The sequence below is a fragment of the Oncorhynchus kisutch genome, linkage group LG18 (assembly GCF_002021735.2).
Source record: "Oncorhynchus kisutch isolate 150728-3 linkage group LG18, Okis_V2, whole genome shotgun sequence".
NCBI lineage: Eukaryota > Metazoa > Chordata > Actinopteri > Salmoniformes > Salmonidae > Oncorhynchus > Oncorhynchus kisutch.
This window is the reverse complement of record NC_034191.2, coordinates 13,241,736-13,255,382: the sequence shown is the minus strand read 5'-3', so window position 1 is coordinate 13,255,382 and position 13,647 is coordinate 13,241,736. Positions and strand designations below refer to the sequence as shown.

Sequence of the window (13,647 nt, the reverse complement as noted above, 5' to 3'; positions counted from 1 at the left end):
TCTCTCTCTCTCTCTCTCTCTCTCTCTCTGGTGGGCTCCCTCTTTCTCTCTCTCTCTCTCGTCATCTGTCTCTCTCTCTGGTGGGCTCCCTCATTTCTCCTCTCTCCTCTCTCTCTAGTGGGCTCCCTCTTTCTCTCTCTCTCTCTCTTGGTGGGCTCCCTCTTTTTCTCTCTCTCTCTCTCTCTCTCTCTCTCTCTCTCTCTGGTGGGCTCCCTCTTTCTCTCTCTCTCTCTCTCTGGTGGGCTCCCTCTTTCTCTCTCTCTCTCTCTCTCTGGTGGGCTCCCTCTTTCTCTCTCTCTCTCTCTCTCTGGTGGGCTCCCTCTTTCTCTCTCTCTCTCTCTCTCTCTGGTGGGCTCCCTCTTTCTCTCTCTCTCTCTCTCTCTCTGGTGGGCTCCCTCTTTCTCTCTGGTGGGCTCCCTATTTCTCTCGCTCTCTGGTGGGCTCCCTCTTTCTCTCTCTCACATAAACCATCAAGTGCTATGATGAAACTGGCTCTCATGAGGACCACCACAGGAAAGGAAGACCACGACTTACATGTGGTGCAGAGGATAAGTTCATTAGAATTACCAGCCTCAGAAATTGCAGCCCAAATAAATGCGTCACAGAGTTCAAGTAACAGACACATCTCAACATCAACTGTTCAGAGGAGACTGCGTGAATCAGGCCTTCATGGTCGAATTGCTGCAAAGAAACCAATACTGAAGGACACCAATAAGAAGAAGAGACTTGCTTGGGCCAAGAAATACGAGCAATGGACATTAGACCAGTGGAAATCTGTCCTTTGGTCTGATGAGTCCAAATTTGCCATTATTGGTTCCAACTGCCGTGTCTTTGTGAGACACAGAGTAGGTGAACGGATGATCTCCGCATGTGTGGTTTCCACCATGAAGCATGGAGGATTTTTTTTTTTTTATTTCACCTTTATTTAACCAGGTAGGCTAGTTGAGAACACCTTTATTTAACCAGGTAGGCTAGTTGAGAACAAGTTCTCATTTGCAACTGCGACCTGGCCAAGATAAAGCAAAGCAGTGTGACACAGACAACAACACAGAGTTACACATGGAGTAAACAATAAACAAGCCAATAACACAAACAATTCAATGACACAGTAGAGAAATAAAGTCTATATACAGTGTGTGCAAAGGCATGAGGAGGTAGGCAATAAATAGGCCATAGGAAGCGAATAGTTACAATTTATCAGATTAACACTGGAGTGATAAATGAGCAGATGATGATGTGCAAGTAGAGATATTGTTGTGCACAAGAGCAGAAAAGTAAATAAAATAAAAACAGTATGGGGATGAGGTAGGTAGATTGGGTGGGCTATTTACAGATGGACTAGGATGAGGTGTGATGGTGTGGGGGTTGCTTTGCTGGTGACTCTGTGATTTATTTCAGAATTCTTAACAAGCATGGCTACAACAGCATTCTGCAGTGATACACCATCCCATCTGGTTTGCACTTAGTGAGACTATCATTTGTTTTACAACGGAACAATGACTCAACACACCTCCAGGCTGTTTAAGGGCTATTTGACCATGAAGGAGAGTGATGGAGTGCTGCATCAGATGACCTGGCCTCCACAATCACCCGACCTCAACCCAACTGAGATGGGTTGGGATGAGTTGGACCGCAAAGTGAAGGAAAACAGCCAACAAGTGCTCAGCATATGTGGGACATCCTTCAAGCTTGTTGGAAAAGTATTGAAGCTGGTTGAGAGAATGCCAAGAGTGTGCAAAGCTGTCATCTAGGCAAAGGGTGGCTACTTTGAAGAATCTCAAATATAAATATATTTTGATTTGTTTAACACTTTGCCATATGTGTTATTTAATAGTTTTGATGTCTTCACTATTATTCTACAATGTAGAAAATAGTAAAAATAAAGAAAAGCCCTTGAATGAGGAGGTGTGACAAACCTTTGACTGATACTGTATATTTGATCTATGTGTGGAGTGAGATGTACCCCTGTCTGTCCACGTTGTCATATTTTACCGGGATTGATTAATGAATTTGACCCTCTACAACTGTGACTAGGACTGTGTAGTCGACTCTTTGCCCTGAGGCAAATGGTTGTTTACAGCCTAAAGTAACCTTCATCTCAGTGTTGTTACCAGGGCTTATGATATGGTATTAGGGTCAGGGGTGGTGTGGCAACGAGACACATGTTTTATCACAAGGCTAAGGTATAGCGTTTAGTCCTGCTATCAGTACTAACAATACTGTGTGTGTGTGTGTGTGTCTGTGTCTCTGTGTGTGTGTCAGGTCAGGAGCGGTTTGGGAACATGACCCGGGTCTACTACCGTGAGGCCATGGGGGCGTTCATCGTGTTTGACGTGACGCGGCCGTCCTCCTTCGAGGCCGTCACCAAGTGGAAGGAGGACCTGGACTCTAAACTCACACTGGCCAATGGGAAAATGTGGCCGCTGTGTTATTGGCTAATAAGTGCGACCAGGGGCAGGACGTGCTGACCAACAATGGGATCCAGATGGAGAAATTCTGTCAGGAGAACGGCTTTGTGGGATGGTACGAGACCTCTGCCAAGGTAAGAACACAGACACACACACACACACACACACACACACACACACACACACACACACACACACACACACACACACACACACACACACACACAGAAGTAGATTCATGAGAATGTCTTACCAAACCTCCACACACACTCACACCTCCGTACATATTGTTAACACACTGACACACACACCACTCCAGGTAGAGTTGGGTGTTGTCCAGATGTTCAATCCATTTCTGTACCATACCGTGGTATACGGTATTACCGGAAGTGCACACACAGTGGAGCTATTATTATTATATAAAAATATTACAAATTGACGCAAAAAACAATTTAGGAAAACATGGATCTGATCAGGAGCGGAGTCAATTATTCTGCTGTAACCAAGAAGCTTGATGTTAATATCTAGCACTTAGCTACCAAGTTAGCAACACGATGCATAGCTGGAGCCCGGAGCTGGAGATCATTTAGCACGCAACCTCCCACAATTTATTTAACATTTTTAAATGTTGAAAACGCTATTGAAATACCCCGGGTATATGGTATAAACGGTTATACAGCCCCAGCCTGCTCACATGCTATGGAGTCATGGAACCTTGTAGAGCTCTGGAATTTCACAAATGAACTGAAAGTGAGCACTGTCAGTTGGGATCACACACACACCACTCTCCTGTCCCGGGAACCCGTGTGCCAGTGGAGCTCTACATTCTGAGAGTCAGAAGAAGGTGAAAAGTCGTTACGTGGGTTACCAGATTTATGCAGCTGCATTTTTATTTCTGAAAAGTTGTCCCTATTACTGGCTGCCTTTGTTCTCCTCCAGAAGTTAGTTATACATATACTTTCACCTATCCAGTTGGATTGAGGAGTGGAGAGGAAGAGGGCAGAAATGAGGCAGACAACTCTTTGGAATGGATTGCACTGGAAATTGAACCGCATGAAAGCATTCAGCCTCTTCACTCAAATACAAGAGAGTGATAGAGAGGGATATAGAGTGCTTGTAGAGAGTGATATAGAGTGCTGTAGAGAGTGATATAGAGTGCTGTAGAGAGTGATAGAGAGGGATATAGAGTGCTGTAGAGAGGGATATAGTGTGAATGTAGAGAGTGATATAGAGTGCTTGTAGAGTGCTGTAGAGAGTGATATAGAGTGCTGTAGAGAGTGATATAGAGTGCTGTAGAGAGTGATATAGAGTGCTGTAGAGAGTGATATAGAGTGCTGTAGAGAGTGAAATAGAGTGCTGTAGAGAGTGATATCGAGTGTTGTAGAGAGTGATGTAGAGAGTGCTGTAGAGAGGGATATAGAGTGCTGTAGAGAGTGATATAGTGTGCTGTAGAGAGTGATATAGTGTGCTGTAGAGTGCTGTAGAGAGTGATATAGAGTGTTGTAGAGAGTGATATAGAGTGTTGTAGAGAGTGATATAGAGTGTTGTAGAGAGTGATATAGAGTGCTGTAGAGAGTGATATAGAGTGCTGTAGAGAGTGATATAGAGTGCTGTAGAGAGTGATATAGAGTGCTGTAGAGAGTGATATAGAGTGCTGTAGAGAGGGATATAGAGTGCTGTAGAGAGGGATATAGAGTGCTGTAGAGAGTGTTTGTAGAGAGTTGGTGTATGGAGTGCTATAGAGTTATGTAGAGTGGTATAGCAAGTGGTGTAGAGAGATGTAGAGAGTGGTATAAGAGTGATGTAGAGTGCTGCTAGAGAGTGATTATAGTGATATAGAGTGCTACAGAGAGGTGCTACAGAGAGTGATGTAGAGAGTGATGTAGAGTGTGATATAGAGAGTGATATAGAGAGGATATAGTGATATAGAGTGCTACAGAGAGTGCTACAGAGAGTGCTACAGAGAGTGATGTAGAGAGTGATGTAGAGAGTGAGGATGTAGAGTGTGATGGTAGAGTGTGATATAGAGAGTGATATAGTGTGATGTCGGGCGTGGACATAGAGTGGTATAGAGAGTGGTGTCTGGAGTGCTATAGAGAGTTATGTAGAGTGGTATAGAGAGATGTAGAGAGTGATGTAGAGAGTGGTGTAAAGAGTGATATATAGAGTGACAGAGTGGTATATAGAGTGTTATATAGAGTGATGTAGAGAGTGGTGTATGGAATGCTATAGAGAGTTATGTAGAGTGGTATAGCAAGTGGTGTAGAGAGATGTAGAGAGTGATGTAGAGAGTGGTGTAATAGTGAAGTGATATATAGAGTGACAGAGTGGTATATAGAGTGATATAGAGTGCTGTAGAGAGTGATATAGAGTGCTGTAGAGAGTGATATAGAGTGATTTGGAGAGTGATATAGAGTGATTATAGAGTGATATAGCGTGTTGTAGAGAGTGATATAGAGTGCTGTAGAGAGTGATGTAAGAGTGCTGGAGAGAGTGAATATAGAGTGCTGTTTAGAGAGTGATATAGTGGTGTTCGTGAGTGATATAGGGTGTTAGAGAGAGATGTAGAGTGTGGTGGTAGAGAGTGATATAGAATGCTGTTAGAGATTGGTGAGAATGATATATAGTTCTTTTGAGAGTGATATCAAGTAATGTAGAGATGCGTGATATCGAGTGCTGTAGATCTGTGATATAGAGTGTTGTGAGATTGATATGGAGTGGTGGTAGAAAGTGATATTGGGATGCAGTTGAGAGTGATGTGAGAGAGTGATATAGAGTAATGTAGAGAGTGATATAGAGTGTTGTAGAGATTGATATAGTGTGATGTAGAGAGTGCTGTAGAGAGGGATATAGAGTGCTGTAGAGAGTGATATAGTGTGCTGTAGAGAGTGATATAGTGTGCTGGAGAGAGTGATATAGAGTGCTGTAGAGAGTGATATAGAGTGCTGTAGAGACAGTGATATAGAGTGTTGGAGAGAGTGATATAGAGTGCTGTAGAGAGTGATATAGAGTGCTGTAGAGAGGGATATAGAGTGCTGTAGAGAGGGATATAGAGTGCTGTAGAGAGTGTTGTAGAGAGTGGTGTATGGAGTGCTATAGAGTTATGTAGAGTGGTTTAGCAAGTGGTGTAGAGAGATGTAGAGAGTGGTATATAGAGAGTGATGTAGAGTGCTGTAGAGAGTGATATAGTGATATAGTGCTACAGAGTGATGTAGAGTGTGATATAGAGAGTGATGTAGAGTGATATATAGAGTGTGATATAGAGAGTGATATAGAGAGTGATATAGTGATATAGAGTGCTACAGAGAGTGATGTAGAGTGTGTGATGTAGGGCGTGATATAGAGTGGTATAGAGAGTGGTGTATGGAATGCTATAGAGAGTTATGTAGAGTGGTATAGCAAGTGGTGTAGAGAGTGATGTAGAGAGTGGTGTGTAAAGAGTGATATATAGAGTGACAGAGTGGTATATAGAGTGCTGTAGAGAGTGATATAGAGTGATATAGAGAGTGATATAAAGTGCTGTAGAGAGTGATATAGAGTGCTGTAGAGAGTGATATAGAGTGCTGTAGAGAGTGATATAGAGTGCTGTAGAGAGAGTGATATAGAGTGCTGTAGAGAGTGATGTGGAGAGTGATATAGAGTGTTGTAGAGAGTGATATAGAGTGCTGTAGAGAGTGATGTAGAGTGCTGGAGAGAGTGATATAGAGTGCTGTAGAGAGTGATATAGTGGTGTAGAGAGAGTGTAGAGAGAGATGTAGAGTGGTGTAGAGAGTGATGTAGAGAGTGATATAGAATGCTGTAGAGATTGGTGGAGAATGATATATAGTTCTGAGAGTGATATCAAGTAATGTAGAGAGTGATATCGAGTGCTGTAGATTGTGATATAGAGTGTTGTGAGATTGATATGGAGTGGTGTAGAAAGTGATATTGGGATGCAGTTGAGAGTGATATAGAGTAATGTAGAGAGTGATATAGAGTGTTGTAGAGATTGATATAGTGTGATGTAGAGAGTGATGAAGAGTGTAATATAGAGTTATGTAGAGAGTGGTATAGAGAGTTATGTAGAGAGTGGTGTATGGAGTGCTATAGACAGTGGGTGTAGAGAGTAGTGTATGGAGTGCTATAGACAGTGGTGTAGAGAGTTGTGTTTGGCATGCTATAGACAGTGGTGTGTAGAGAGTGGTGTATGGAATGCTATAGAAAGTGGTGTATGGAGTGCTATAGACAGTGATGTAGAGAGTTGTGTTTGGCATGCTATAGACAGTGGTGTATGTAGTGCTATAGACAGTGATGTAGAGAGTGGTGTATGGAGTGCTATAGACAGTGATGTAGAGAGGGGTGTATGGAGTGCTATAGACAGTGGTGTAGGGAGTGGTGTATGGCATGCTATAGACAGTGGTGTATGGCATGCTATAGACCTTGGTGTAGAGAGTGGTGTATGGAGTGCTATAGACAGTGGTGTATAGAGAGTGGTGTATGGAGTGCTGTAGAGAGGGGGTATGGAGTGCTATAGACAGTGGTGTATGGCATGCTATAGACAGTGGTGTAGAGAGTGGTGTATGGAGTGCTATAGACAGTGATGTAGAGAGTGGTGTATGGAGTGCTATAGACAGTTGTGTAGAGTGGTGTATGGAGTGCTATAGACCGTGGTGTAGAGAGTGGTGTATGGAGTGCTATAGACAGTGGTGTAGAGTTGTGTATGGAGTGCTATAGACAGTGGTGTATGGAGTGCTATAGACAGTGGTGTATGGAGTGGTGTATGGCATGCTATAGACAGTGGTGTATGGAGTACTATAGACAGCAGTGTAGAGAGTGGTGTATGGAGTGCTATAGACAGTGGTGTAGAGTTGTGTATGGAGTGCTATAGACAGTGGTGTAGAGAGTGGTGTATGGAGTGCTATAGACAGTGGTGTAGAGAGTGGTGTATGGAGTGCTATAGACAGTGGTGTAGATAGTGGTGTATGGAGTCCTATAGACAGTGGTGTAGAGTGGTGTATGGAGTGCTATAGACAGTGGTGTAGAGAGTGGTGCATAGAGTGCTATAGAGAGTGGTGTATGGAGTGCTATAGACAGTGATGTAGATTTGGGTGTATGGTGTGCTATAGACAGTGGTGTAGAGTGGTGTATGGAGTGCTATAGACAGTGATGTAGAGAGTGGTGTATGGAGTGCTATAGACAGTGGTGAAGAGTGGTGTATGGAGTGCTATAGACAGTGGTATAGAGAGTGGTGCATAGAGTGCTATAGACAGTGGTGTAGAGAATGGTGTATGGAGTGCTATAGACAGTGGTGTATGGAGTGCTATAGACAGTGATGTAGAGAGTGGTGTATGAAGGGCTATATACAGTGATGTAGAGAGTGGTGTATGGAGTGCTATAGACAGTGATGTAGAGAGTTGTGTTTGGCATGCTATAGACAGTGGTGTAGAGAGTGGTGTATGGAGTGCTATAGAAAGTGGTGTATGGAGTGCTATAGACAGTGATGTAGAGAGTTGTGTTTGGCATGCTATAGACAGTGGTGTAGAGAGTGGTGTATGTAGTGCTATAGACAGTGATGTAGAGAGTGGTGTATGGAGTGCTATAGACAGTGATGTAGAGAGGGGTGTATGGAGTGCTATAGACAGTGGTGTAGGGAGTGGTGTATGGCATGCTATAGACAGTGGTGTAGGGAGTGGTGTATGGCATGCTATAGACCTTGGTGTAGAGAGTGGTGTATGGAGTGCTATAGACAGTGGTGTAGAGAGTGGTGTATGGAGTGCTATAGACAGTGGGGTATGGAGTGATATAGACAGTGGTGTATGGCATGCTATAGAGAGTTATGTAGAGAGTGGTGTATGGAGTGCTATAGACAGTGATGTAGAGGTGGTGTATGGAGTGCTATAGAGAGGGGGTATGGAGTGCTATAGACAGTGGTGTATGGCATGCTATAGACAGTGGTGTCGAGAGAGTGGTGTATGGAGTGCTATAGACAGTGGTGTAGAGAGTGGTGTATGGAGTGCTATAGACAGTGGTGTATGGAGTGCTATAGACAGTGTGTAGAGTGGTGTATGGAGTGCTATAGACAGTGATGTAGAGAGTGGTGTATGGAGTGCTATAGACAGTGGTGTAGAGAATGGTGTATGGAGTGCTATAGACAGTGGTGTAGAGAGTGGTGTATGGAGTGCTATAGACAGTGATGTAGAGAGTGGTGTATGAAGGGCTATATACAGTGATGTAGAGAGTGGTGTATGGAGTGCTATAGAGAGTGGTGTATGGAGTGCTATAGACAGTGGTGTAGAGCGGGGTGTATGGCGTGCTATAGACAGTGGTGTGTAGAGAGTGGTGTATGGCATGCTATAGACAGTGGTGTAGAGAGTGATGTATGGCGTGGTGTATGGAGTGCTATAGACAGTGATGTAGAGAGTGGTGTAGGTAGTAGTGCTACAGACAGTGATGTAGAGAGGGGTGTATGGAGTGCTATAGACAGTGGTGTAGGGAGTGGTGTATGGCATGCTATAGACAGTGGTGTAGAGAGTGGTTTATGGAGTGCTATAGACAGTGGTGTAAATAGTGGTGTATGGAGTGCTATAGACAGTGATGTAGAGAGTGGTGTATGGAATGCTGTAGACAGTGGTGTAGAGAGTGGTGTATGGAGTGCTATAGACAGTGGTGTAGAGAGTGGTGTATGGCATGCTATAGAAAGTGGTGTATGGAGTGGTGTATGGAGTGGTGTATGGAGTGCTATAGACAGTGATGTAGAGAGTGGTGTATGGAGTGTTGTATGGCATGCTATAGATAGTGATGTAGAGAGAGGGTGCATGGTGTGCTATAGGCAGTGATGTAGAGAGTGGTGTATGTAGTGCTATAGACGGTGATGTAGAGAGTGGTGTATGGCGTGCTATAGACAGTGATGTAGAGTGGTGTGCTGGAGTGCTATAGACAGTGGTGTAGAGAGGGGTGTATGGAGTGCTATAGACAGTGGTGTAGAGAGGGGTGTATGGAGTGCTGTAGACAGTTGTGTAGAGAGTGGTGTATGGAGTGCTATAGACAGTGGTGTAGAGATGTGTATGGAGTGCTATAGACAGTGGTGTATGGAGTTCTATAGACAGTGGTTTAGAGAGCTGTGTATGGCATGCTATAGACAGTGGTGTAGAGAGTGATGTAGAGACTGGTGTATGGAGTGCTATAGACAGTGTGTGTAGAGTGGTGTATTGAGTGCTATAGACAGTGGTATAGAGAGTGGTGCATAAGTGATATAGACAGTGGTGTAGAGAATGGTGTATGGAGTGCTAGTGCTATAGACAGTGGTGCAGAGAGTGGTGTATGGAGTGCTATAGACAGTGGTGTAGAGTGTTGTATGGAGTGCTATAGACAGTGGTGTAGAGAGTGGTGTATGGAGTGCTATAGACAGTGATGTAGAGAGTGGTGTATGGAGGGCTATATACATTGATGTAGAGAGTGGTGTATGGAGTGCTATAGACAGTGGTGTAGAGAGTGGTGTATGGCATGCTATAGACAGTGGTGTAGTGAGTGATGTATGGCGTGGTGTATGGATTGCTATAGACAGTGATGTAGAGAGTGGCGTATGTAGTGCTATAGACAGTGATGTAGAGAGGGGTGTATGGAGTGCTATAGACAGTGGTGTAGGGAGTGGTGTATGGAGTGCTATAGACAGTGTGTGTAAATAGTGGTGTATGGAGTGCTATAGACAGTGATGTAGAGAGTGGTGTATGGAGTGCTATAGACAGTGGTGTAGAGTTGGATGTATGGAGTGCTATAGACAGTGGTGTAGAGAGTGGTGTATGGAGTGCTATAGACAGTGATGTAGAAAGTGGTGTATGGAGTGCTATAGACAGTGGTGTAGTGTAGAGTGGTGTTGTGAGTGGTGTATGGAGTGCTACAGACAGTAGTGTATAGAGAGTGGTGTGTATGGCTGCTATAGAAAGTGGTGTATAGAGTGCTATAGACAGTGATGTAGAGAGTGGTGTATGGAGTGTTGTATGGCATGCTATAGATAGTGATGTAGAGAGTGGTGCATGGTGTGCTATAGGCAGTGATGTAGAGAGTGGTGTATGTAGTGCTATAGACGGTGATGTAGAGAGTGGTGTATGGAGTGGTGTATGGCGTGCTATAGACAGTGATGTAGAGTGGTGTATGGAGTGCTATAGACAGTGGTGTACAAAGTGGTGTATGGGGTGCTATAGACAGTGGTGTAGAGGAGTGGTGTATGGAGTGCTATAGACAGTGGTGTAGAGATGTGTATGGAGTGCTATAGACAGTGGTGTATGGAGTTCTATAGACAGTGTGTTTAGAGAGCTGTGTATGGCATGCTATAGACAGTGGTGTAGAGAGTGGTGTATGGAGTGCTATAGACAATGATGTAGAGAGTGGTGTATGGAGTGCTATAGACAGTTGTGTAGAGTGGTGTATGGAGTGCTATAGACCGTGGTGTAGAGAGTAGAGTGGTGTATGGAGTGCTATAGACAGTGGTGTAGAGTTGTGTATGGAGTGCTATAGACAGTGGTGTATGGAGTGCTATAGACAGTGGTGTATGGAGTGGTGTATGGCATGCTATAGACAGTGGTGTATGGGAGTACTATAGACAGCAGTGTAGAGAGTGGTGTATGGAGTGCTATAGACAGTGGTGTGTGTGTGTAGTGGAGTGTAGTTGTAGAGTGGTATGGAGTGCTATAGACAGTGGTGTAGAGAGTGGTGTATGGAGTGCTATAGACAGTGGTGTAGAGAGTGGTGTATGGAGTGCTATAGACAGGTGTGTAGATAGTGGTGTATGGAGTCCTATAGACAGTGGTGTAGAGTGGTGTATGGAGTGCTATAGACAGTGGGTAGTGGAGAGTGGTGCTAGAGTGCTATAGAGAGTGGTGTATGGAGTGCTATAGACAGTGATGTAGATTTGGGTGTATGGAGTCTATATAGACAGTGGTGTAGAGTGGTGTATGGAGTGCTATAGACAGTGATGTAGAGAGTGGTGTATGGAGAGCTATAGACAGTGGTGAAGAGTGGTGTATGGAGTGCTATAGACAGTGGTATAGAGAGTGGTGCATATAGAGTGCTATAGACAGTGGTTGTAGAGAATGGTGTAATGGTATGGAGTGCTATAGACAGTAGTGTGTGTAGAGAGTGGTGTATGAAGGCTATATACAGTGATGTAGAGAGTGGTGTATGAGTGCTATAGACAGTGATGTAGAGAGTTGTGTTTGGCATGCTATAGACAGTGGTGTAGAGAGAGTGTGTATGGAGTGCTATAGAAAGTGGTGTATGGAGTGCTATAGACAGTGATGTAGAGAGTTGTGTTTGGCATGCTATAGACAGTGGTGTAGAGAGTGGTGTATGTAGTGCTATAGACAGTGATGTAGAGAGTGGTGTATGGAGTGCTATAGACAGTGATGTAGAGAGGGGTGTAGGAGTGCTATAGACAGTGGTGTAGGAGAGTGGTGTATGGCATGCTATAGACAGTGGTGTATGGCATGCTATAGACCTGTGGTGTAGAGAGTGGTGTATGGAGTGCTATAGACAGTGATGTAGAGAGTGTGTGTATGGAGTGCTGTAGAGAGGGGGTTATGGAGTGCTATAGACAGTGGTGTAGGCATGTGCTAGACAGTGGTGTAGAGAGTGGTGTATGGAGTGCTATAGACAGTGGTGTAGAGAGTGGTGTATGGAGTGCTATAGACAGTGGTGTATGGAGTGTATAGAGAGTTTAGAGAGAGAGTTCTGTAGAGAGTGGTAGTTAGAGAGTGATGTATAGTGAGTGTAGGAGTGTGTATGGAGTGCTATAGACGGTTGTGTAGAGTGGTGTATGGAGTGCTATAGACAGTGGTGTAGAGTGGTGTATGGAGTGCTATGACAGTGATGTAGAGAGTGGTGTATGGAGTGCTATAGACCAGTGGGTATGTAGAGAATGGTGTATGGAGTGCTATAGACAGTGTTGTAGAGAGTGGTGTATGGAGTGCTATAGACAGTGATGTAGAGTGGTGTGTATGAAGGGCTATATACAGTGATGTAGAGAGTGGTGTATGGAGTGCTATAGAGAGTGGTGTATGGAGTGCTATAGACAGTGGTGAGTAGAGCGGGGTGTATGGCGTGCTATAGACAGTGGTGTAGAGAGTGGTGTATGGCATGCTATAGACAGTGGTGTAGAGAGTGATGTATATGCGTGGTGTATGGAGTGCTATAGACAGTGATGTAGAGAGTGGTGTAGGTAGTGCTACAGACAGTGATGTAGAGAGAGGTGTATGGAGTGCTATAGACAGTGGTGTAGGGAGTGGTGTATGGCATGCTATAGACAGTGGGTGTAGAGAGTGGTTTATGGAGTGCTATAGACAGTGGTGTAAATAGTGGTGTATGGAGTGCTATAGACAGTGATGTAGAGAGTGGTGTATGGAGTGCTATAGACAGTGGTGTAGAGTGGTGTATGGAGTACTATAGACAGTGGTGTAGAGAGTGGTGTATGGAGTGCTATAGACAGTGGTGTATGGCGTGGTGTATGGAGTGCTATAGACAGTGGTGAGAGTTGTGCATAGAGTGCTATAGACAGTGGTGTAGAGAGTGGTTGTATGGAGTGCTGTAACAGTGGTGTAGAGAGTGGTGTGTATGGAGTGCTATAGACAGTGGTGTAGAGAGTGGTGTATGGCATGCTATAGAAAGTGGTGTATGGAGTGCTATAGACAGTGTGTAGAGAGGGGTGTATGGAGTGTTGTATGGCATGCTATAGATAGTGATGTAGAGAGTGGTGTATGGCGTGCTATAGACAGTGATGTAGAGTGGTGTATGGAGTGCTATAGACAGTGGTGTAGAGAGGGGTGTATGGAGTGCTATAGTGACAGTGATGTAGAGAGTGGTGTATGAAGGGCTATATACAGTGGTGTATGGAGTGCTGTTGTAGACAGTGGTGTACAAAGTGGTGTATGGGGGGGGTGCTATAGACAGTGGTGTAGAGAGTGGTTGTATGGCATGCTATAGACAGTGGTTAGAGTGGTGTATGGAGTGCTATAGACAGTGGTGTAGAGAGTGGTGTATGGAGTGCTATAGACAGGGATGTAGAGAGTGTGGTGTATGGATGGAGTGCTATAGACAGTGGTGTGTAGAGAGTGGTGTATGGAGTGCTATAGACAGTGGGTGTAGAGAATGGTGTATGGAGTGCTATAGACAGTGGTGTAGAGAGTGGTGTATGGAGTGCTATAGACAGTGGTGTAGGAGTGCTGTATGGAGTGCTATAGACAGTGATGTAGAGAGTGGTGTATGGCGT

The 13,647-nt window shown here is 44.3% G+C and overlaps 1 protein-coding gene across 1 annotated transcript in view; it reads left to right on the top strand.

The window, feature by feature from the left end:
- Positions 1-2,545, top strand: part of LOC109909494 (ras-related protein Rab-38-like) — a gene marked incomplete at its 3' end in the record, with an annotated part of 8,045 nt that extends 5,500 nt beyond the window's left edge. The window contains 2 exon segments of the mRNA XM_031796324.1: positions 2,263-2,412; positions 2,415-2,545. Of these exon segments, the coding sequence (XP_031652184.1) occupies positions 2,263-2,412; positions 2,415-2,545 (281 nt within the window).
- Positions 2,546-13,647: the final 11,102 nt, after the last annotated feature.